This window comes from Coenobita brevimanus, chromosome 93 (assembly GCF_032717465.1).
Source record: "Coenobita brevimanus isolate Jiangsu-jjx chromosome 93, ASM3271746v2, whole genome shotgun sequence".
NCBI classification, from domain to species: Eukaryota; Metazoa; Arthropoda; class Malacostraca; order Decapoda; family Coenobitidae; genus Coenobita; species Coenobita brevimanus.
Genome location: NC_137046.1, coordinates 22,976,925 through 23,001,502, shown reverse-complemented (window position 1 = coordinate 23,001,502; position 24,578 = coordinate 22,976,925). Strand labels below are relative to the sequence as shown.

General features: G+C 40.9%; 1 protein-coding gene across 1 annotated transcript in view; it reads right to left on the bottom strand.

Moving 5' to 3' along the window:
* LOC145412381 (3-oxoacyl-[acyl-carrier-protein] reductase FabG-like) overlaps positions 1-24,578 on the bottom strand; it is a 392,048-nt gene that overhangs the window by 73,776 nt on the left and 293,694 nt on the right. The window contains exons 6-7 of the mRNA XM_080282270.1: positions 6,860-6,896; positions 6,450-6,513 (exon numbers count right to left, since the gene is read on the bottom strand). Of these exons, the coding sequence (XP_080138396.1) occupies positions 6,450-6,513; positions 6,860-6,896 (101 nt within the window). The remainder of the gene's footprint in view (positions 1-6,449; positions 6,514-6,859; positions 6,897-24,578) is intronic.

Genomic DNA, 24,578 nt, shown 5'->3' with positions numbered 1-24,578 from the left:
GTGAAGAAAAGTGTTAGTAATATCCTCCTGCTCGTATCACCATAAACATAATGAAACTCTCAGTGTCTTCTACCCTCCCTTAATAAATCTCCTCTCAGCAGTCAGTGCGTATGTAAGAACCTGGACTAGCCATATAATCAATTATCAAAATCCCCTTGCTACCAGAAAATATTAAGTCAGAATCCGTAACATCAATTCCCTCCCAATATTACAATAACTTTGATCTGACCTTGAGCGTGTCACCCCTGGCCCCCCCCCCCCTGTGTAAGACCCACTCCTACTCTCCCACGCACACTGTGACCCTGTGTTCCAAGTACACCTGTGCACTAAACCTAGAGTGTTAGCATCAGCATCTGTTAAGCTAGTATCCTGCGAGATACTAATTATCTAGTTAAGGTTTTATTCTCTACCATATACTGTGTTGTATTATCTGCTGTTTTTGTCCTGTGACTGTGGTAATATACGTATAGAGGTTATTGCCTGGAGTTTTTGTGTCCTACCTCTCTTTATTGCACTATGCCCTGGTCTCAAAAGAGGACCCCGCTACATGTTAGGTGTTCTAGGACTGAGGAGTCGGGCCTTTGTCACCTAGCATTACACAGAGGGTACATAAAAATGACAGTGATTCAGGGCTTTAAGTTGTTTTCTTATAGAGCTACATTCTCCAGGAAAATAATTTTAGTACAGTAGTCCCTCATTTATCTGGATGCTCAGTATCTGGACATGTTCATTATACACGTGCTGGACCTTGGCTCTATTAAACCATTATCCAAAGTTACTTGCTATTATCCGGACGTAAAGTTCCCGGGAACTTCGGCCAGCCAGCCAACATGTTCAAACATTCGGTATTGTGGTCTCTGGGTTCGAGCCGTGAGTGGGAAGTAGTCTGTAACCCACAACCAGAGTTAAAATGTCTGTCCGCCCCTGTATCGAATGGTCAAAGTTGCACACTCGTCCTATCACTCCCAACAAACCTACAACATCCGAGTAATATAACTGTAACCCACAAATGGTGTCAAAATGTCCCTATGCATCCCCAATGAATGTCCAATATCAAGCGGCCACTGGGCTAAGTCTTTCCCAACCACCACCACCATCGAACACAGACCACAAGCCACGAGTATATGTCTGGTGACAGTGGCCAGCTGCCTCTCTACCGAACGTCGAAAGTCCCCTGATCACCGTGAGTTGTGTCTCTGCATGGCCACTCAGTGTCTAACAGACCACAAGCCATGAGTAAATGTATGGTAAAAGCTCCCATATGCCTGTTGACATATGGGGAGAATCCTGCCCACAGCCTCACTTCTCCCCCCCTCCTGTCCCTCCTCCATACCCTGCCGGTTCCTCCCTAACTCCCTCAGTCCCTACCCTCCTATATTGTGATAGCATTGACTCGTGAGTTTTCACATTTTTTTGTGATTTATTCGACTACTATCGGTCGTATCAAAATTCCGAAGTGACCACAAGAAAGCTCATGGAATTCTGCATCTAGACATATGCTTAACTGGAAGGTGCAGTTAAAATTTTGCACTAGGATGGTGGGAGGTATATGAAGGTAAGTTTTACTCCTGATCACTATTCTTGCTGCATTTCTGTACAGGTACTTTTACTTAAAAGTTTTGTTTTTATTTGCTTACCTTATAGTATACACACCAGCAAAGATGATGGTTTACCATTTATACCAATACAACCAATTTCCGGTGGCATATTTGGCCGTGCAATTTTTTCAGCCCTGGGAGCAATCACTCAACACAGACAACCGATTTTCAAACCGTCATCAGTTTTTTTTTTTTTTTTTTGTGGATTTTTGGTGGTTATGCATTGTTTTCTTAATGTTTAGCAATAATATGAATAATCCTATGTGCGTCTTGATGTCTCAATAAGGCAGAATGACCAGAAAACAAAGCCAAAATCAGGAGGGGTACTGTACATACAGTAGTGTATAGATCGGGTATTTTTTGAATTTCAATGGTTTCTATAATGGTTTTCTTGGTGTTTAGCATTACTTTGGATATTCCTATGTGTGTTTTGATGTCTAAATATGACAGCCTGACCTGAAAACAGTGCCAAAATTAGGAGGAGTACTGTACATAGTGTATAGGTCGGGTGATTTTTGGTTTTCATTGTTTTTTTCATGGTTTTCTCGGTGTTTAGCATTACTTTGGATATTCCCGTGTGTGTTTTGATGTCTAAATATGGCAGACTGACATGACAACAGTGCCAAAATTTGGAGGGGTACTGTACATACAATACTGTATACAGAAGGCAGGGTGTTTTTTGGTTTTTGGTGTTTTTTCTGCATGCTTTTCTTTGTGTTCGTAGGTGGGGGCATTCACCATCCACCCGCTTAATGTAGTGCTGCTTTGGGTGTCTGCCCTTTTCTCTCTTCCTTCCTTCTTCTTCTGTCATTCTTTCCTTCATTCTTTCCTCTTCCTTCTGCCTATGGGTGACTGTCTACACTGAGTGACAAGCCAAATGGTTTCCTGTACACCAGGAAACCATTACTATACTGAGTGATACCCATTTAACCAAATTATGGCACCTGGTGGTTTAGTGGGTGAATAAGGTGCTCCAATTGGATTCAGCCTGTGTAGGTTTATATCCAAGGCGTGGTTGGGGTTTACTGCTCACATAACGCCACTCAGGGATGAGTGCGGTTGGTCACTCCCATCTTCAATGTCAGAACTAATTTGCCTAGCTTCGGGCTCTTATGCTCTTCATAGGGCAACATAGGATTAAATGATGGATGGATGAATGGATTTTCTTTGTGTTGAAAATTATTTTGGGTAATCCCACGTATATTTTGATGTCAAAATATGGCAGAATGACCGGAAAACACTGACAAAATAATAAGGGGTACTGTACGTACAGTAGTGTTTAGGCAGGGTGTTTTTTTTTTTTTCTGTGACTTTTCTGCATGGTTTTCTTGGTGTTTGGCATTACTTTGGATATTCCTGTATGTGTTTTGATGTCTAAATATGCCTGAATGACTGGAAAACACTGCCAAATTAAGCATAGGTACTGTAAAAATAAGTTAGGTATAGGTTGGAGGTTGGGTATAGGTAGGGTCTGGGTATGGCAGGGGAATAGTGGTCATTATACAGATGTTGCCACTACCTGGACATGTCTTTGGTTCTATTATGTCCGGATAAATGAGGGGTTACTGTACTAGATATATCTCAGGTGATTAACATTTATTTTCGATCAGAAAATATTGGAGAACAAATGAAATATACACTATCTATCTATCTATTGCCAGACACCTTAATCCCGTAAGGGGTGGCCACATACAAATTGCCTCCATGTCGCCTGGTTCCCCGCCATTTCACTGCCCTGCTCCCAGCTCACACTCCCCTCTCTCATATACCGCTCCATCCCTCCATCTCATCCTTGGCCTCCCTCCCTTCCCCCCCCCCTCCACCTCACATACACTCTCCTCATCAGTCCCTCACTCTCATCCTCTCCACATGGCCAAACCACCTTATAACACCAAAATATTGACCTGTATCCTCTATTACTTAATCCTTTTTAATACTGATACAGTTTGCAATAATATCATACATTACAGAGGAATATTAACATGCCATATACAGGAATAAACTGATATGGGAGATGTGCTACGGGCCTCCTCAGTTGACGGGAATACACCCCTGCAACTCTTGAGCCCATATCCTCATGCGATTAGGAAGATTACCAACACCTCTTCCTTTGCAACTCAGTTGGCATATTACACTTTACTGCTCTCCTGTATGTTATTTATGCCTCTGTAATATCTATCTATCTATCTATTGCCAGATGCCTCAATTCCGTTCGGGGTGGCCACAAATAAATCGCCTCCACGTCGCCCTGTCCCCCGCCATTTCACTGCCCTACTCCCAACTCACATCCGCCTCTCTCATTTACCTCTCCACCCCATCCCTCTACCTCATCCTCGGCCTCACCCTCCCTCTCCCCCCCTCCACCTCACTCACATACACTCTCCTCGTCAGTTTTCCACCCTCCATCCTCTCCACATGGCCAACCCACCTCAGTGTATTCCTCCTAATGCTTTCTATCACATCCACATCCACACCACAACGCTCCTTTATATCCTCATTTGTCAGCCTGTCTCTCCATGTGACTCCACAGGCTCCTCTTAAATAACTCATTTCCACTGCTCTCACTCTTGACTTGTGTCCTTCCAACAATGTCCAAGCTTCACTTCCATAATTTAGAGTTGGTATCACAATACTCTCATGTAGTAACTTTTTCACTTCCATGCTCACTTCCGTTTCTTATCACTGCTTTCAAGGAACCAACAACCTTTCTTCCCTGCTGTACCCTTTCAAGCACTTCACCCTCCAAACCTCCAACCTTACTCATCACACTACCCAAGTACTCACATTTTCCAATTCCTCACCATCCAAACTCACTGTACATTCACTGACTTCACCTCTCTCAAAGACCATATACACATTTAGGAATATTAGAGAAAGCTGTCTGAACGTCCTCATAGCGTGTTTACTGCTGATCCTGCCGACTGGACATGATGTCAGCACACCAAAACAAACTCAAATGTATACAATTTAAAACCATAAAGAGCATTGGAAGCCTAACTAGAAGTGCTGAAACCTAACTGGGAAGCTCGACCCCCGGACCCCCAAATGATTATACCTTACCTAACAGCATGCAAACTAAAATGTGCATTCAGTAAAACTTGCGCTGAAACAGTATCATGCGTTAAGTGTTCATTAATCATGGCGCAATCGTCACACAATCATGCGATGGTGAAGGTAGGTGCAATCATAAAGCAAATCTTCAAATACATCACACAGGAGACATCCATTACCATATGATACAAGTTAGTAAAACAGCGCTCGGTGAGTAAATTAAATCACTCCATATTCTATAATACTGTATATAAGATATGCGCAATATTACGCACAATAATGGAACCTCTTACTTAAAATATAAAAAAAAAATACACTAAGTTATAAAAAATAACAAAGGATCCTGCCAACACTCCATTCCAATACGAAATTTGAAAGTACAATACTGTATCACTGTCATACATAATCAACTTTCAGGGTAAGTGGGTGCTATTTTTGTTAACGTACGTCTCTATTGGGGTTGGTGGAGGATTAGTGCCCCTCCCTGTAAAACAATAAACTCTAAGCCCTTGGCCACCCCGTTTGGGATACATGGCGTCTGGCAATGAATGAATGAATGAAACGTCTCTATTCTACAGGAATGGACTGGTCTTCCCCCCTGGTAGTCTGCAAAATTATACGATGGTCTTACAAAGTCTATCAGATGGCTTTTAGATGCGTGTGAAATTTTCAGTTCTCCTAGCAAATCAAAACTTTAAGACAAAGCTTTACGAGTTCCTTGAATTTTTCCCCCACGTTAAGGCAAATTGAGGTAAATTATCCATCATTACTGCAACATTATGTAAAATCTACCCTAATAAGATGCTGTGATTCCAATGAAGTATGGCACATTCTCTCAATTTTGACGAATGACTGGTAGACAAATAATAGGTGAAGAAGCTATATCCATATCTTGTCACAGCTGTTGTAACTGGAAATATTTGGGGGGGGGGAGGAAATTACCGATGACGCGAAGGCAGAAAGCATAATGTGAACTGATGCAACAGCAAAACACTTTCAAATAAATTTAAAAATTAGTCTGCTTAGTTAAATGTGACATTCCAGTTATCAGCTCTATTGGCTGGCTGCTGTTCCCATGAGCGGCCTACCCCCCACCATCCAAGCCTACTAGTCCATTCATAAAAATTCAAGAACTATATCATACTGTACTTCACTGGAATTCCAATGCCTCAATAGGTTAGATTTTACATAATGTTGCACTAAGTACATAATTTACTTTTTTGCCTGAACATGGGAAAAACTGAGGTACTCATAAAAATTTATCTGAAAGTGTTGATTTCTCCCAAGAACCGAAAATTTCACACATATTTCGGCCACCTGATAGATTTTGTAAGGCAATGTTTTTAAAATAATCAATGCATATAAATATATACAGTACATATTTAATTTGAGCAACCTTATCATCAAAGTTACTATAACCCTTAGAGTAAAAATTATTTAACATACATCATTACTAATGCATGCACTCAGACAACCAATCAGCTCCCAGCTTTCAAAAGCTCATGGCTTTTTTTTTTCTCTCTCTTTAAATGAAATATAATAAGTTATTGGCAGGAGGAAAAGGTGGAGAGATGATGGAAAAAGGTCAACTGCAATGAATAAAAAACAAAAGTTGCGCCTAGATACACTAAATACACTTGCATCACTATGTCGCAGCCACAATACAGTAAACTGGCTCTTAATGTACTCAACAAAGACAGAAAAACCTAAGTGTGGTCAGTCAGTTTGGAGCTCTACATTTATTACACTATTCATAAAGCAATAATTTCAAAGACAAAAAATCACAGCTACTGTACTTACTGCAGCATAAGCATTTCCATCAAGTCCACCTCGTTTCTGTAACTCTGTCACTGTCACACCAGGGCTGAAAAGTTATCAGACGCTAATATTAAGGCTTATAAAAAAAATAACAGGAAAGATATATCATTAGGAAAATATTTCACACTATGTCATAACCTTGAAAGCTACTGCTGATGCAATCAACTGACTCAGTAGTCATACAGGTACAGAGATTTGAAGTTTTTCAGGACAAAATACTGCAGTAATTTTTACAAACCTGCAATAACGTCAATAAAATTAAAATTTGTTTTAGGCTATTCATTAACTACAACCAAATGCACTACAACTGTGTTTCCTCTAATGAAAGGCAGTTATTAAAACACCCATTACATTATCTAGAAAATAAAAGAAAAATCAATACTACTACTTGCCTGACACTGTTAACCCGTACTTGTTTATCAGCCAGTTCTGTCAGCAAAATATACAGTATAAATAAATTACAGGAAAGCATAACTGTACACAATGTATGCATCCAGGATTAAAGAATGAAGTGACTGTCTTCTACAGCAATGTGATGAATCCCTACCTTTTCTATTCAGTGTGGGTACTTTAGGTATACAATGATGAGAATCACATACCTATTTAATTTTCTCTGTTTCACTAAACCACACTTATTTTGCTGGCATCAGAGTCAGAATGCTTTAACTCAAGTGACATACTGTGGCTGCTGTGGTTCCATAATTATCTTGATGAAAACCCAATAGACAGTAGAAATCTGGCCACCTGAGTCAGGTGCTCCCAGAAACCTTTTACCAAAGTTTGTCTATGCTGACGGTGAGGTGCTAGAGTTAACTGTATTGTGGTGTAAGGGAGTAGGCTGTTTGCGAGTTATTTTCTATGCTGGTACTGAACCAGAGAAAAGTGACGGCTGCATGTATTCTGGTTTGGTAAACTTCCCACTATCCCTGGTAAGGGCAGTTTCTGCATTATGAGAGTTTGGAGGGGATTCAATAGGGATACTGTCTGGTTGAGTTTTGAATGACAGCAGTGGCCATGAGTTTGTGTAAAGTTCATTACCATATTTGCCAGTGTATAGGGCAACTCTTGAACCTCATAAAAAAAACAAAAAACAAAATTGGGGGTCATCCTAAACACTGGGTATAAAATCCTAAACTCTACATCCTGTTATTATGGGATCCACAGGCGTGATAAGGAACATCGCCAAACACTCACCTTGACCCTTGTTTCCCTGCATATACTACAGTACATATACTGACAAAAACTGTCGATTTTTTTTTTTTTACATTTCCAGCTCTAGGCAAAGGCTTCAGGGCCTATTTCTCAGGGGCAGTGACCTATCCCAAGGCCCAGTAGTCCTCCTACATCTCCATATGTCACCACTTCGGCGCTAACACCCACCGTCCATATTGAATACATGCTTGGGCTGTCTTATACAGGACTGGCGTATTGGTATTAGCGGGGGTATTTTTACGACTTGTCGGCGGGTCATCTGGTAGAGCAGGAAAGTCTGTTTTTTTTTTTTTTTTTTTTTTTTTTTTTAATAGGAAATTAAAATCTTTAAACTGTTCCCTGCCCCAGCCTGGATTCGATCCTGGGTCCATTAGGACTGCAGGCCGCCTCTCTACCGATTCAGCCACCACCTCCCCCATCATCAAACTAACATCATCATCAAACACAACTTGTTTTCTATATGAAGGCAAATTTTTATTAAAAATATATATATATATATATATATATATATATATATATCTCCATGGATACAGCCACGAGGACATAATAAGGAGTAATCTGTTGGGTTCTGGGGCAATTTGCCGTTAAGTCAATTCACCATCAGACAATTCGCTGTCAAAACGTGGACAATTCCCCATCAGGACAATTCGCACCCAAGATGATTCCCCATCATTCTATAAATATACTTAATATTAATTGATTAATATTACTCAAATAATAACTAATTTCATAGAGAACTATCAAGGTCTATGTTCATTCAGTAATGTAGGTATGGGATATTATGTACAATCTGCACTTGTGGTCAGTAATTAACTTGCTTCTGCCTCACTGTAGTCGACTTTGATTTATAATCTGGCATCTCCCACGGCTGTCTTCATTAATTTTTATTGGTACTACAACATCCTGGGTATATTTTAAAATGACTTTGATGAGACACAAGTACATATTCATCGCAAATGACAATATCCAATGTCTTGTTCCAATCGGCCATAGTGGATGCAAACCATGGGCAAAGATATGGCTGAACCTCAACGGAGGTAACCACATGTGCTGGCGATATGACCAAGCTTAATTGGACCAATGGATAATTAGCCTGTGGCAGAAGGAAGAGGCTCCATTATTATTATTTTTTTTTTTCACTGGAAGCATTTGGTGGTGTACAAAAGCCTTATATATATATATATATATATATATATATATATATATATATATATATATATACACACACACACACACAGTGAGTCTTCAGTTCAGTGAGTCCTCGAAATGTGAAAGGGATAGGGACCAAAGAAAACTTTCGTAATCCGAAATTTCGTATATCGGAACGATTTCCCCCACTGAAATATACATATAAAGGGGAGAATGCATTCCAGGACCCCACTGGACCCCTCCACTTATACTTTACCCCTCCTATTTAGAAAGAGCAATACATGTATACAGTACTATACTATTGTACAGATATAAAAAAATAAAACATACAACTAATTACTGTAGTATTAGTACACTGTACAGTTAAATATACAGTAGACCTGTGCTGCAGCTGGAGATTCGTGTCATTGATATGGTGTTAAGTCACATGGTGGGACCCTATTGCTCCTCTGGTACTTCCTCGACTGGTGCAGGTGTTTCTGAAGCTGCTGATGGTCCAATTTCCTCTCCAGAGTCAAAGTATGGTGCTGTTTCTTCTTGGCAGCTGGTTCCCCGGATGCTGGAGATGATGCAGAGTGCTTGGGAGGCATGGCGAAAATACAAAACAAGGAAGATCAGTGAAAAATTGTGCAACATACAGTGAAGCTGAGAGTAGAGGACGGACGTGACTCGACTAAGGAGAGTGCAAAAATGTCTTTACCAGAGAGGGGTTAGTTCGTTTTCTCGCCGCAAGCGAGCGTGGCGCTATGCAGCACGCCCATTTTGAATTTTTCGTATTTCCTCGTATCGCTTTTCATACCATCAAGACAGATACTTTCATGTTGTGGAATTTGTCCTACATTCATCGCTTTCGTACCATCGGAAATTCTTACATCGAGTTTTCGTATTTCGAGGACTCACTGTATACGAAAGAGATTTTGACCAAAACAAATTTTGTAATTGAAATTTCGTATATCAGAACGATTTTCCCCACTGAAATATTCATAGAAATGGAGGAATGTGTCCCAGGACCCTCTCGGACCTCCCACCTAAACTTTACCCCTCCTATTTTGAGGTAAGTAATACCTGTAGATGTAGAGAACAAGGTGGCCATTTTCTTGTACATCTCCTTTTTCTTGGTCACAGTTCCAATGGTGGAAGCTGCAAGGCCTAAAGCATCCCCAATCTCCAAGACTCCTTGCCCCTCCTTGTGGCGTCTTATAATTTCCAATTTCCTCTCCGGAGTTAGAGGATGGTGCTGCTGCTTCTTTGCAGCAAGCGCCCCTGATGCTGCAGATGATGCAGGGCGCTTGGGAGGTATGCCTAAACAGTATGGAAAGGTGTAGAGCTGCGAAAATATCATGTGCAGCAAAGCTGCGAGGAGGGACATGGACTCGGTTCTGGAACAATTCGCCGTGAAGTCAATTCACCATCAAAACACAGACGATTCCCCATCGAGACAATTTGTACCCAAGACAATTCCCCGTTATTCTATGTAATATTAATTGATTAATACTATAATGACTAATTTCATGGGGAACTATCAAAGTCTATGTTCATTCAACAGCGTAGGCTTTGGAAATTACAGTATATATATATCTCTCTCATCTCATCTCATCAGCCATTTGAGTGTCCACTGCAGGACCAGCCTATCCCTACCGAAGTGGGGACGATACAGCCAATGTATCTCTACCAAGTGGCTTAGGCTGTCTAGTAGAGATTGTATGTAGGGTGAGAAATGCTTGTAAGTGTAATTGTTGTTTTGGAGTGGCTTTGGATGTGTGTGTAGTCTGTGAACCAAGTGTAATCGGTCCGTGCAAGCCGACTGGGTGCAAGCATACTTTAGTATGCAACACTTCTTCAGCCACAGCACCCCTTGTGTCCGCCAATGCAGTATGTGGCCAGAAGAACGCTCCCAAAGTTTATTACTTTGGCGGGGTGCAAACCCTTGTTCTTCAGTGTATGAAAACGCACATTTACCACTTTACCACAGAGGCTCCATATCTCTCTCTCTCTCTCTCTCTCTCTCTATATATATATATATATATATATATATATATATATATATTTCAGAGTGTCCTATAAGTCTGGACCCATAGGGATTTCTAATATTTATTATTATGTTGCATTTTTTTTTCTTTTTAATGTGGGGAAGAAGGAACCAAAGGCAACGAGCCTGCAAAACTTTTCCTTCCAAGAGAAAAACAAAATATAAGAGAGAGCCAAATTCAAGATCCGATCATTTCCAGATGCCTGGACACACTGCGTTTGAAAAACTGGAGATCATAGGAAGTAGGAAATACAGACAGAGGGAGACAGTTCCAGAGTTGACCTGTTGCATAAATGAAGGACTGGGAGTAACGGTTAACTCTTGCATTAGAGAGCTGGACAGAAAAGGGATGAGAGTTTGCTGCTAGATGGGTGCTACACGCCCGTCGTAGGGGTGGAGGAATGCATGCAGACAGTTCAGAGGAGCAGTGACCATTGAAGTAGCGATAGAAAAGAGATAAAGATGCAACAGTGCAGCGAAGAGACAAAGGTTGAAGGGAGTCAGTAAGAGGAGGAGAGTTAATGAGGCGAAAAGCCTTTGACTCCACCCTATTGAGAAGAGCTGTATATGGGGAGCCTTCCCACACATGAGAGTTGTACTCTACACAGGGGCGGATAAAACCCCTGTATAGAGTCAACAATTGTGCAGGGGTAAAGAAGGAACGGAGTCGGCTTAGCACACCCAATCTCTTGGAAGCAGATTTTACAAGAGATGTAATATGATCTTTCCAAGACAAGTCCCGAGTAAATGAAACCCCAAGCATGTTCAAGGATGATGCAGGATTAAGCTGAATATTATCAAACATTAGTGGGTATACCTGTGGAAGATTTTGTCGGGTTGATAGGTGCAAAAACTGAGTCTTTGATGCATTAAAAACAAGATTATTTTTACCCCAGTTAGAGATATGAGCCAAGTCAGAAATTAGGTGTGCCATAGCCTCATCCCTTGTTTGTTGAAGTAACTGCTGAGATGGACTGACTAGAGAGGAGAGAGTCCAAGTTATTTTGCTGGTCTGGAACCGCAGTCACCGGGAAGTGGCCGAAGAATTATTATGTAATGAATTTTTAGACTGTTTTGTAATTTTATTCATTTTTCCCTATGGGTCCTGACTAATGGGACACCCTGTGTATATATATATATATATATATATATATATATATATATATATATATATACAGTATATATATATATATATATATATATATATATATATATATATATATATATATATATATATTGTTACATAGCCTATGATTACATCATCCTTTGTGTAATTTTAACGCACAGTTGCTGCATGTTTGATCACGAGCGTGTTCTGCCTCAGTCCCCCCCTTCTACCGTTATAGTAGAGTAAGTCGTTCTCTCTGTTATTCAGAGCGGGATTTTCAGCTCTTTGTCCCCATGGCTTCATTTGCGCGTCCTTCTTACAAGTTGTATCAAGCTCTCCTGGCCCCTATATAATGAGCTCAGTCTCTGCATCATTGCCACTTAGATCTGCTCCTCATTTTGTTCACATCTCTGTCCTCCCCTGTACAGATATTATTATTGTGAGTGCTCAAGAAATCTCCAAACATCTAGCAGCTGTGTGTAATTTGAGTATGAGTGTTATTGCATTTTTTCTTGTACTGTGTAGCATAAGTTTAATTCTTAGGCCTAGTGAGGTCTTTGTGATTAATGTAGGGTTTTATATCAGTCATTTTTGATAATAGTTTGTATCTGTAATAATTTATCTGGCATTCACTGAGTATTATCTGGTATCTCATTTTATCAGGGCTGACTTAGATAAATTTACTCTTGCTAATTTCGTGTTAATAGAGGCTATTGCAGTTAACCATATGTTTAACCTGTTTATTTGCCATTACATTATCCTTATGAGTCCTGAATGTTTTGTTGTTAGTTTGAGCATTAAACTTTAACTTGTAATTTTACCTAACTCTTTTATTTTGAACCTGGACCTTTACGGGACAGCAGTGATTTTTAGTATTCTCACTTAAAGTGTACATTATCTTTCTCTGTTCCGTAACATAAATTTGGCGACCTCATATCAGGATATTCAGGATATTATCATAAGGATATTGCTTGATATTTTGTGACTGTTACTTATTAATTATGTCTACTATTACTACACTTGATGAAGCCAAAGATTTTTTGTCAAATGTGCAAACAGTGTGTGATGTAGAAAACAGAACAAAGAATGAACTTAAGCTTGTTGCTCAACAATTGGGAATTGCTGTTCGCTCTCATCATTCTAAAGATCAAATTGTTGACATGATTAATGAAAGCTTGTTTAATGTAACTCCTCCAAATGAGCAAACGCAGATTGAATTAGCTAAGTTACAGCTAGCCCTGCAGGAAGCTCAGGCTAAGGAGGCGGAGTCTCGTGCTAAGGAGGCGGAGACCCGTTCTAAGGAGGCTGAGGCACAAGTTGAAATTGCTAGGATTCAGGCAGACCATGAGTATCGCATGAAACAAGGTGGAACTGGATCATCTAGCTCTGATGATTTTGATGTGGCTAAAAATGTTAAACTTGTCCCTCCTTTTAATGAATCTGATTTAACAAAGTATTTTCAGTTGTTTGAGAGGGTAGCTACAGGTTTTAATTGGCCTAAAAAGTATTGGCCAGTACTCCTTCAAACTGTTCTCACCGGTAAAGCTCAAGTAACTTATGCATCTTTGCCTCAGGATCAATCTGATAATTATGATGTAGTTAAGAGCTTGATTCTTAAGGCCTATGAGCTTGTTCCTGAAGCCTATAGAGTAAAATTTAGGACAACTTACAAGCATGATAAGCAATCCCATGTTGAGTATGCAAAAATCAAAGAAGATCTGTTAGAGCAGTGGTTAAATTCTAAGAATGTGGATTCTGATTTTGGTAAATTTAAGCAGATGATTTTGCTGGAGGACTTCAAGAGGTGTATTTATAAAGATGTAAGCCTGTATCTTGATGAGAGAAGAATAGATAATTTGTCTGGTGCTGCAGTTTTAGCTGATGAGTATGTTCTCACTCACAAGAGATATTCTAGAGAAAAAGGGAAAGCTGAGAGTAAGTACGTTGCCTCTACTCAGAGTACAGGTAACAGGAAAGAGAATAAAGATGATGTTTCTCAGGAAGTAAATACCAGCTTCACCTCTAGATTTCAGAAAAGTAAATGTACTTATTGTAGTAAGCTTGGTCATACTACGGAGAGATGTTTCAGGAGACAGCGTGATGTGAACAAAAAGGAGTCTTTAAATATTCAGTCAATTGGTCTAGTGTCCACTCTTGAGAGTTCCCAGAATTCTTTAACTGAGTTAACTGAACCTGCTTTGAGGGGTAACTTAAATTCTCATGATGGAGCTCCTCTTTTGAGCAGTAACGTGGGTGACACTCTCAAGAGTTCATGTGCTAATTTCCTGTCTGATGGTTTTGTCAGTCCTCTGGACAGTAATGACAGGAAATCAGTTCAAATATATCGTAATACAGGTGCTTGCCAATCCCTTATGCTGACCAGTGTTCTAGGCTCTAATGTTAATTCCTCTGATGAAACTGTAATCTTACAAGGTGTAGGGAATAATTACTTCTCTGTCCCTCTGTGCAGAGTGAATTTAGAGTCTGGTTTTGTTAATGGTTCCGTTATGGTTGGGTTGGTTGAGACACTCCCAATGTCAGGTGTAACTTTCTTACTTGGAAATGATATTGGTGGAAGTCAAGTGTGTCCAGCTCCTCAGTTGTCTAGTGAGCCAGTGGCTGCGGCCCAGGATTGTGATGTCCCTGATGTGTTCCCTGCATGTGCTGTCACTAGGGCTAAGTCTAAAGTTACTGGTGATTTAGAGGATAATGATGATGATGATGTTATCCTAGCTGACACTTTTCTTGCTAATTTGGACCACTCACCAGATGAGGCAGTACCCCGTAGTGTTGATAATTTGTCTCAAGAGTTGGTTGAGTTGCAGGTTGCTGACCCTGAGTTGAAAGGTCTAGCTAACTCTGCTTACAGTGAAGAAGAGTCAGCCGGTGCTTCTACTTGTTATTATGTAAAGTCAGGAGTACTTATGAGGAAGTGGAAACCCCCAACAGCATCAGCCGACTGTGAATGGGAGGTTGTACATCAAGTTGTCATCCCTCGTGTTTGTAGGCAGGATATCATTCGAGTGGCTCATGATACCAGTTTGGCAGGACACCTTGGAGTGAGGAAGACTGTGGCACGCATTTTGAAACACTTCTACTGGCCAGGTATCTTCAGGGATGTTTCCTGGTATTGTAAGTCTTGTCACACCTGTCAAGTTGTGGGGAAGTGTAATCAGACCGAAAAGGTTGCACCTCTAGTTCCCATTCCTCCTTTTGAGGCGCCTTTCACCCGTGTGTTGGTGGATATTGTGGGCCCTCTTCCTAAGACTTCTTCAGGATTTTCTTATGTGTTGACCATGATTGATATGGCTACTCGTTATCCTGAAGCCATTCCACTTAGAAACATCTCAGCAAAGAACGTGGTTAAGGAAATGCTAGGGTTCTTCACAAAGTTTGGTCTGCCCAAGGAGGTACAGTCAGACCGGGGAAGTAATTTCATGTCGAATGTTTTCAAGCAGTCTCTGAAAGAGTTGGGCATCACCCAGATCACGTCTTCAGCTTACCATCCCCAGACCCAAGGAGCGTTGGAGAGATATCATCAAACACTCAAATCGATGCTCAAGAAATACTGTTTGGAACATCAGAAAGACTGGGACAAAGGTCTTCCATTTGTTGTAATTGCTGCAAGAGAATCTCCAAATGAATCACTGGGCTTCTCACCTTTTGAACTACTGTTTGGCCATGAAGTAAGAGGACCCCTTAAGTTACTCAAGGAATGCTGGCTGTCGGAGGAAGATGACGTCAACCTGCTGGAGTATGTGATGAAGTTCAAAGAACGGCTGTCCACTGCTTTACAGCTGTCGAGAGAGAATTTAGGAGCTGCTCAGGAGAAGATGAAGACTTGGTATGATAAGAAGTCCAGGTTACGCCACTTTCAGCCAGGAGATCAGGTTTTGATTCTGCTACCAGTTCATGGGCAACCTCTTCAAGCCAAGTTTAGTGGCCCTTATTTCGTGGAGAAGAAACTCAGTGATGTCAACTATGTCATCGCCACACCAGATCGTAGAAAGAGCAAGCAACTATGTCACATCAACATGCTAAAGTTATATCACAGGCGGGACGAAAATAATCCAGTCTGCACTGTAGCTGTTCCACTCGAGTTTGCAAGTGAAGCTCTCCCATGCAGTATGAGCCTGAGTGATAGTTTGGGTAAGAATCCTGATATCATGAATGATCTCCAGACTAAGCTTTCTCATTTACCTCCCGAGGAAAGGCAGGAGTTTTCGGCATTACTGCAGGAGTACCCGCAAGTGTTCCGTGCCACTCCAGGAAGAACCACTGTGTTGATGCATGATGTCGATGTTGGAGACGCAAAGCCAATTAAATTGCCTCCTTACCGTGTGAACCCAGTGAAAGTTCCTCTCATCCAGAAGGAGCTTGGCTACCTGTTGGACCACAAGATGATTGAGCCCTGTCGGAGCGAGTGGGGTTCTCCTGTCACTTTAGTCCCTAAGCCAGGTGGGTCACAGCGGCTTTGCATTGACTACAGACGTGTTAATCAGATCACCAAAACAGACACTTACCCTCTCCCTCGTGTGGAAGATTGCATAGACAAGATCGGAAAGGCTAGGTACATAAGTAAGTTTGATTTGTTAAAGGGATACTGGCAAGTACCTATGACTGAACGTGTTAGGGAGATCTCATGTTTTGTAACATTAGGAAAGACTTTTGCATGTTCTGTAATGCCATATACAGATTGTTTTAGAGTAATAAGAAATTTCCTTTGTAAATTTCTTTTTTCTTTGTGGGGAGGTGTTACATAGCCTATGATTTCATCATCCTTTGTGTAATTTTAACGCACAGTTGCTGCATGTTTGATCACGAGCGTGTTCTGCCTCAGTCCCCCCTTCTACCGTTATAGTAGAGTAAGTCGTTCTCTCTGTTATTCAGAGCGGGATTTTCAGCTCTTTGTCCCCATGGCTTCATTTGCGCGTCCTTCTTACAAGTTGTATCAAGCTCTCCTGGCCCCTATATAATGAGCTCAGTCTCTGCATCATTGCCACTTAGATCTGCTCCTCATTTTGTTCACATCTCTGTCCTCCCCTGTACAGATATTATTATTGTGAGTGCTCAAGAAATCTCCAAACATCTAGCAGCTGTGTGTAATTTGAGTATGAGTGTTATTGCATTTTTTCTTGTACTGTGTAGCATAAGGTTAATTCTTAGGCCTAGTGAGGTCTTTGTGATTAATGTAGGGTTTTATATCAGTAATTTTTGATAATAGTTTGTATCTGTAATAATTTATCTGGCATTCACTGAGTATTATCTGGTATCTCATTTTATCAGGGCTGACTTAGATAAATTTACTCTTGCTAATTTCGTGTTAATAGAGGCTATTGCAGTTAACCATATGTTTAACCTGTTTATTTGCCATTACATTATCCTTATGAGTCCTGAATGTTTTGTTGTTAGTTTGAGCATTAAACTTTAACTTGTAATTTTACCTAACTCTTTTATTTTGAACCTGGACCTTTACGGGACAGCAGTGATGTAACAATATATATATATATATATATATATATATATATATATATATATATATATATATATATATATATATATATATATATATCTTATATCCATGTCAGCAATTAATTTCAGAGGTAGTCATTAAGTGAATCACGTTATGGAATTAGTGAAGCCTGCTTTTCTTTTTCATGTTACTATTGACTTAATAGCTTCACAATGAAAACTTCATCTCACCGAAACTTACGCACGCTAGGGAAGATCTCTGCAATATTTTATCCATTGCACTACCCCTGTTCATAAGTCAGGCATCTTTATAGCTGCCCTACACTGTGCTCCAGCTGCCTTCAATTTATCACCTTTACATCATTGCTACATCATCACTGCACACTTTATTCATCAATCATATGCAACAACGGCACTCTATTCTATGTTCTTGGGATAATCATACTGTTAACATCAAAAGCATTCTGCATCAATCACTAATTCATCACTACAGCATTTTCCCCCATTCTTCACTACAGTCTACTAATAGGCTTGCATCCTTCGCTCCACCAGACTACCTAGCACTCCGAGTCTATACTATACGAGTAAGAGTCCAATTATCAAAGCCTTTCAAACTACACTGCTGCCTAGCCTGCCTCCCACTCCACAGTACTTCAGTCCGCATTCTACTCAACAGTACATTACACAAATACCTCTAACCATACAAAATAACTTTGCCAAACCTCGCATTCTCCACTCCACATCTCAAAAATTCTTCCCTCCCCTCCTCCTCCAACGTTGTGCTTAACACACACACACACACACACACACACACACACACACACACACACACACACATTCGAACATTCGAGGGCTTCTCAGGAGACGATGTGGGAAATGCAAGTACTATGTTGAACCAAACAAGAGTAGCTAGAGTAGAGAAAGCAGCAGGGAGGAATGTCCAGGAATTAAAAAAGGTATGGGTAGTAATTAGAGAATTACAGGAACGAACCCAAGAGGAGGAGAGAGAGATCAAGGCTCTACGAAGTAAACTGGATAATGTTTGTACTCGCAGTGTAGAGCAAGAAAGAGAAGTTACAGAATTGAAAGTGAGTAACGAATCTGCATCCAATGAAATAAAACAGCTCAAGAGGGAGAATAAGAGGTTGGAAGAAGAAAGAGACAGGATGAAAAGGAAACTAGATGAGTATGAATCCAAACCATGAATACAGGACGAGCACATTAAAGAAATCAAGCAGCAACATAAGGGGTGGAAGAAAATTCAGGAAGAGGGAAATGTGAATTTGAAAGAGATTATAGAACAACAAAGCAAGGAAAAGGTGGAGAGGGAAGTGGTTAGGGTGCTGAAAAGTAGAGAATCTTTAGTTAGGGATGTAGCAGATAAGAAAAAATGTGTAATAATTTCTGGAGTTAAAGAAAAACGTATGACAATAAGATCAGAAAGAGAAAGAGAAGAATTGAGTAAAGTTAAAGAAATAATATCAATAGTCATGGTGGAAAACAACGAAGCTCAAGAAGAGACTGAAGAGGTATTTAGGTTAGGAAAGTACGAGGAAGGAGGGGGAAGACCACTGAAGGTAAAGTTTAAGTCTCAGGCAACAGTAAACGAAATTATCAGTAGAACATGGAAATTATCAGACAAGGAAGGGTTCAAAAATGTTTGGATAGGGAGAGATGCAAATGAGGAAGAAAGAGCTAAAATAAAGGAGTTAGTAAAGGAAGCAAAGGTATAAAACGAACAGAGAACGGAGGAAGAGAAGAGTGTTTTATTGGAGAGTTATGGATCAGAAATTAAGGAAGTTGTACCGGCGGAGAGAAGGAGAAAAGAGGGTATAAAAGACATCAAAAATAATTGGAAGGTGGCATATACTAATGTTGATGGTTTAATATCGGCAAGGCTAGAAATCAATGATTTTTTGAGGGTACATGAACCTGATATTATGTGCTTTGTAGAGACCAAACTAAGAGAAGATATTGATGTTCTTATGGGAGATGGTAAATACAAACTGTGGAGAAGAGACAGAAAAGAAAAAGCGGGAGGAGGAGTGATGATAGCAGTGAAGAACAACATAAATGTAGATACTGTGGAAATGGGAGAAGGCAGGGCTGAAGTGATAAATATGAAATTAGAAACTGGAGAGAATAGCAAGAGAGAAATGGCAGTAGTGTATGTTCCCCCTAAGACAAGAGCATGGAGTGATGATGAATACCAGGAAATGTTGTCAGACATGGCTAGTTATTTACAGAAAATGATTGATAAAAGCAACAAAATAATTTTAATGGGTGACTTCAATTGTAAAGAGGTGAACTGGGAGGAATGGGACTCAGGAGGCAGCGAAGATTCGCGGGACACTATATTATTAAATATAACAATGAACAATATGATGACGCAATGGGTCAAAGAAGAGACACGGTTCCGAGCTAAGGACACACCAGCAAGACTAGACTTACGGTTTACCAAAGAACCCGATGTAATAGAAACCTTGAAATATCTGTGTCCTATAGGAAAAAGTGATCATGTGGTCATTGAGTTCCAGATGATAACAGCGAACGTGGAGCCAAGAGATGAGCTTTATAGGCAGGGAAGATACAACTTTGGGAAAGCAAACTTTACAGGATTGAAATTTTTTTTCGAAAACGCAGATGGGAGAAAATTCAGAGAAACAAGAGAGATACAGAGGAAGTGGGATATTTTTCTAGGCCTCTATAATTCGGGAGTGGACAAATTTGTACCAAGAGTAAGGGGGAAATAAAACAGGAAAAAGAAGTGGTTTAATAGAAGGTGTATGACAGCAAAGAATGAGAGATACAGCGTGGAACAATTGGAGAAAGAGAGGTAACAAGAGAACAAAGGAAGAATATAAAAGAACTAGAAATGAATACACAAGAATACGTAGAGAGGAAGAAAGGAATTTTGAAAAAGGTATAATAGACAATTGTAAGGATGAACCCAAACTGTTTTATAGATTTGCCAATGGCAAACTGAAACAAAATGAAGGAATCACCAAACTGAAAGTAGAAGGAGAGGTCTATAAAGAAGCAGCAATGCAGGCAGAAATAATGAACATATGTTTCCAATCAGTTTTCACTAATGAAAAGGAGTTTATGGATGGGGAGGGAGTGACTAGAAATGTAGTGATAAAAGATATAAAAGTGGAAGTACAGGAAGTGTATAATTTACTGGAAACTCAAGATGTAAGGAAAGCCCCAGGACCAGATGGAATCTCTAATTGGGTACTGAAGGAATGCAGAAAACAACTGGCGGATAAGATTCACAGTTTAATTGTGTGTTCTCTGGAAGAGGGGAAAATGCCTCAAGAATGGAAGATGGCAAATGTGGTACCAATTTATAAGAGAGGAAACAAGGAAGAACCCCTGAATTATAGACCAGTGTCGCTAACCAGCATGGTTGCAAAATTGTGCGAAAGAATTCTGAAAGACAGATGGGTAAAATATCTGGAAGAGATGAATATTTTGGCTGATAGTCGGTTTGGATTTAGAAGTGGAAGGTCACGTGTTTCCAACTTGTTGAGTTTTTACTCAAGAGCGATTGACGTGCTACAGGAGAGAGATGGTTGGGTGGATTGTGTGTATTTAGATTTGGAGAAGGCATTCGACAAGGTACCCCATAAGAGACTAATGTGGAAACTAGAGCATATAGGAGGACTGAAGGGGAACCTCCTGGAATGGATGAGATACTTTTTGAAAGACAGACAAATGAGGACAGTATTAAAGGATAGGATGTCCGGATGGAGGGAAGTAACAAGTGGAGTCCCACAGGACTCGGTGTTGGCGCCAGTAATGTTCCTGATTTATGTAAATAATATGGTAGATGGAGTGAATAGTTATGCAAGTCTGTTTGCTGATGATGCAAAGATCTTGAGGAAGGTAGAGGTTGAGGAGGATTGTAAAATGCTGCAGGAGGATCTGGATAAGACACAAGATTGGAGCCGGATGTGGGAAATGAAGTTTAATGCAAAGAAATGTAAGATATTGGAAATGGGTAAAAGTACCAAGAGGTCATGATTGAATTATTTGATGGGTAATGAACCAATCACAAAAGCAAGAGAAGAGAAAGATTTGGGAGTGTTGGTCCAGGACAGTTTGTCACCTGAAAAACACATTAACATGGGGGTAGGGGGGTTTCAAGAATACTCCCCCAGTATCCCTGCTTGTCGTACGAGGCGACTAAAAGGGTTGGTGGTGGGTTAGTGCCCCACCCCGTAAAAAGAACTAACTAAAAAGGCGAACAAAGCGCCTCGGACCCGGACGGACCATACGTTGACGACTAAGGAACGGACGAAGGACATTCTTAGGGTGGGAACGTGGAATGTGAGAGGAGTGAATGATGAAGTGAAAGAGAGAGAGATTGTTCAGGTGCTTGAGGATGCAAAAGTGGATATATGTGGATTGACTGAAACTAAATGGTGAGGTGAAAGGGTGAGAGAATGGGAATATGGTTTAGGTATATGTGCGGGAGTCAATGAAAATGAGGGGGCAAGAGAGGGAGTATGTCTGATGATAAGCAAGAAGTGGAAGGAGAATATAAGAGAGTATGGAACAGTGGGTGCAAGGATTGTATGGGTGAGGATGAAAGTAGGTATACAAGCGTAGACGATTGTATGTGTGTATGCCCCGACAGAGGATCGAGTGGCAAGAGTGAAAGATGAGTTTTGGGCGAGTGTAGAAGCGTGTATGGACAAGTTTGAGAGGAGCGAGAGAGTGCTGTTGATTGGAGACATGAATGGCAAAGTTGGGAATGTACGAGTGGATGGAGTGGTTGGTCAGTGGGGTGTGCCAGCTGACGTAGATGGGAATGGAAGTGCTTTGGTGGACATCTGTGCTTGTAAGGGGTTGGCAATTGCCAACACCTACTTTCGGCATAAGATTATCCACCGGTATACATGCAGAGTAATGAGGAGGATGGATGGTGAACTTGTTGAACGAAAGGCAATGATAGACTATGTGTGTGTGGATGAGCGAATGAGAAGACAAGTGTTGGATGCAAGAGTGTGGAGAGGGTGGAGGAATGGAGTCTCGGACCATCACTTAGTGATGGCCAAGGTAGAGCTGCAAAGAAAGTGGTTGAGGAGACGAAGGGGAAGACAGGAGGAAGCAACTCCTGTGAGAAGAGTGGAGAAATTGCAAGATAGTGAGAAAATGACAGAGTATAAGAGCATAGTGGAAGAAAGACTGGGAAGGTATGAGCTAGAACAGATGGAAGGGGTGGAAGACGTATGTAAGATATTCACGGAAGAGATAGGTGCAGCGTGTGAGGCGGTTTGTGGAGTGAGGAGGAGATGCAAGGGTGTGCAAGGGACAGCATGGTGGAATGATGAGGTGAAACGAGCTGTGGAACAAAAGAAGAAGGCATATAGTGAATGGTTAGCAAGTAGAGGTAGGGGAGAAGATGAGAGAGAGTAGAGAGAGGTATATGTGAGCAGGAGAAGGGAGGTTAAGAGACTGGTGAAGGAGAGTAAAAAGAAAGTGGATGAGGAGTTTGGGGGGAATCTGAGTGTGAAATGGAGGGAGAGTAAGAAATTGTTTTGGAAGGAGGTAAAGAAAGTAAGGCAGTGTGAAAGGAGAAATAATAGGGGAGTGAAAGATAGGAATAATAGATTGTTGGTGGAGAAGAGACAGAAACTGAGGAGATGGAAGGAGCACTTCGAGGATTTGTTGAATGTGGAGAGTGAGAGCAGTGCGAGTATAAGTGGTTGGGGAATGGCTGGGAGAAGAAGAGATGAGAGGAGGGAGGAAGAGATCAGTAGGGCAGAAGTAGTGGAAGCGATGAAGAATATTAAGCTGGGAAAGGCCCCAGGAATTGATGGAGTGTGTGGTGAAATGCTTAGGTATGGGGGTGAGATTGTTGTGGAGTGGATAGGGAAGTTGTGTAGATTGGCTTGGGATGAGGGAAGGGTTCCAGAGGACTGGAAATCAGGTATAATTGTTCCTTTATACAAAGGAAAAGGAGAGAGAGATGTATGTGGTAACCATAGGGGTATTTGCCTACATAGTGTGACTGGTAAAATATATGGTAGAATACTCATTGATAGGGTTAGGCATATGACAGAGGAGCTAGTTGGAGAAGAACAAGGGGGATTTAGGAAGGGAAAAGGGTGTGTAGATCAGATATTTGTTCTAAGATGTTTAGTGAAGAAGTATCTAGAGAAGGGAAGGAAAGTGTATGCTGCCTTCATGGACTTGGAGAAAGCTTATGACAGAATAGATAGGCAAGGTATGTGGAAGGTATTAAGAATATATGGAGTGGAGGGGAAATTGTTGAGTGCTGTGAAGAGTATGTACGAGGGGGCTAGGGTTACGGTGCGAGTGTATGGTGAGCTGAGTGAGTTCTTTGATCTCAATGTGGGACTGAAACAGGGTTGTGTGATGTCTCCATGGCTGTTTAATATATACATGGATGGGGTTGTAAAGGAGGTGCAGGGTAGGGCAGTGGATGTGGGGGTGGCTCAAATGAATGAGGGTGAGATTTGGAAGCTTCCGGTGTTGCTGTTTGCTGATGATACAGTACTGTTGAGTGAAGATGAATGGGAGTTGCAAGGTTTGGTGAATGAATTTGGGACAGTGTGTAGGAGGAGGAATCTGAAAGTTAATGTAAACAAAAGTAAAGTTATGGTGTTTGAGAGGAATGAAGTCACAGAGTGTGCGGTGAGGTTGGATGGTGAGGATATGGAGAATGTGAGTGCATTCAAGTACTTGGGTAGTGTGATGAGTAAGGATGGAACTTTGGGGGATGAAGTGTGTGAAAGGGTACAGCAGGGAAGGAAGGTTGTTGGTACACTGAAAGCAGTGATGAGAAATAGGGAGGTGAGTATGGAAGTTAAGAAGTCACTGCATGATAGTATTGTGATCCATACCCTGACGTATGGAAGCGAGGCATGGACCTTGCAAAAGGAGAACAAGTCAAGAGTGAGAGCAGTGGAAATGAGTTACTTGAGAGGAGCATGTGGAGTGACTTGGAGGGACAGGTTGACGAATGAAGAAGTGAAGGAACACTGTGGGGTGGATGTGGATGTGGTTGAAAAGATTAGGAGAAATACACTGAGGTGGTTTGGACATGTGAAGAGAATGGAGAATGAGACTGACTAAGAGGGTGTATGTAGGTGAGGTGGGGGGAGGGAGA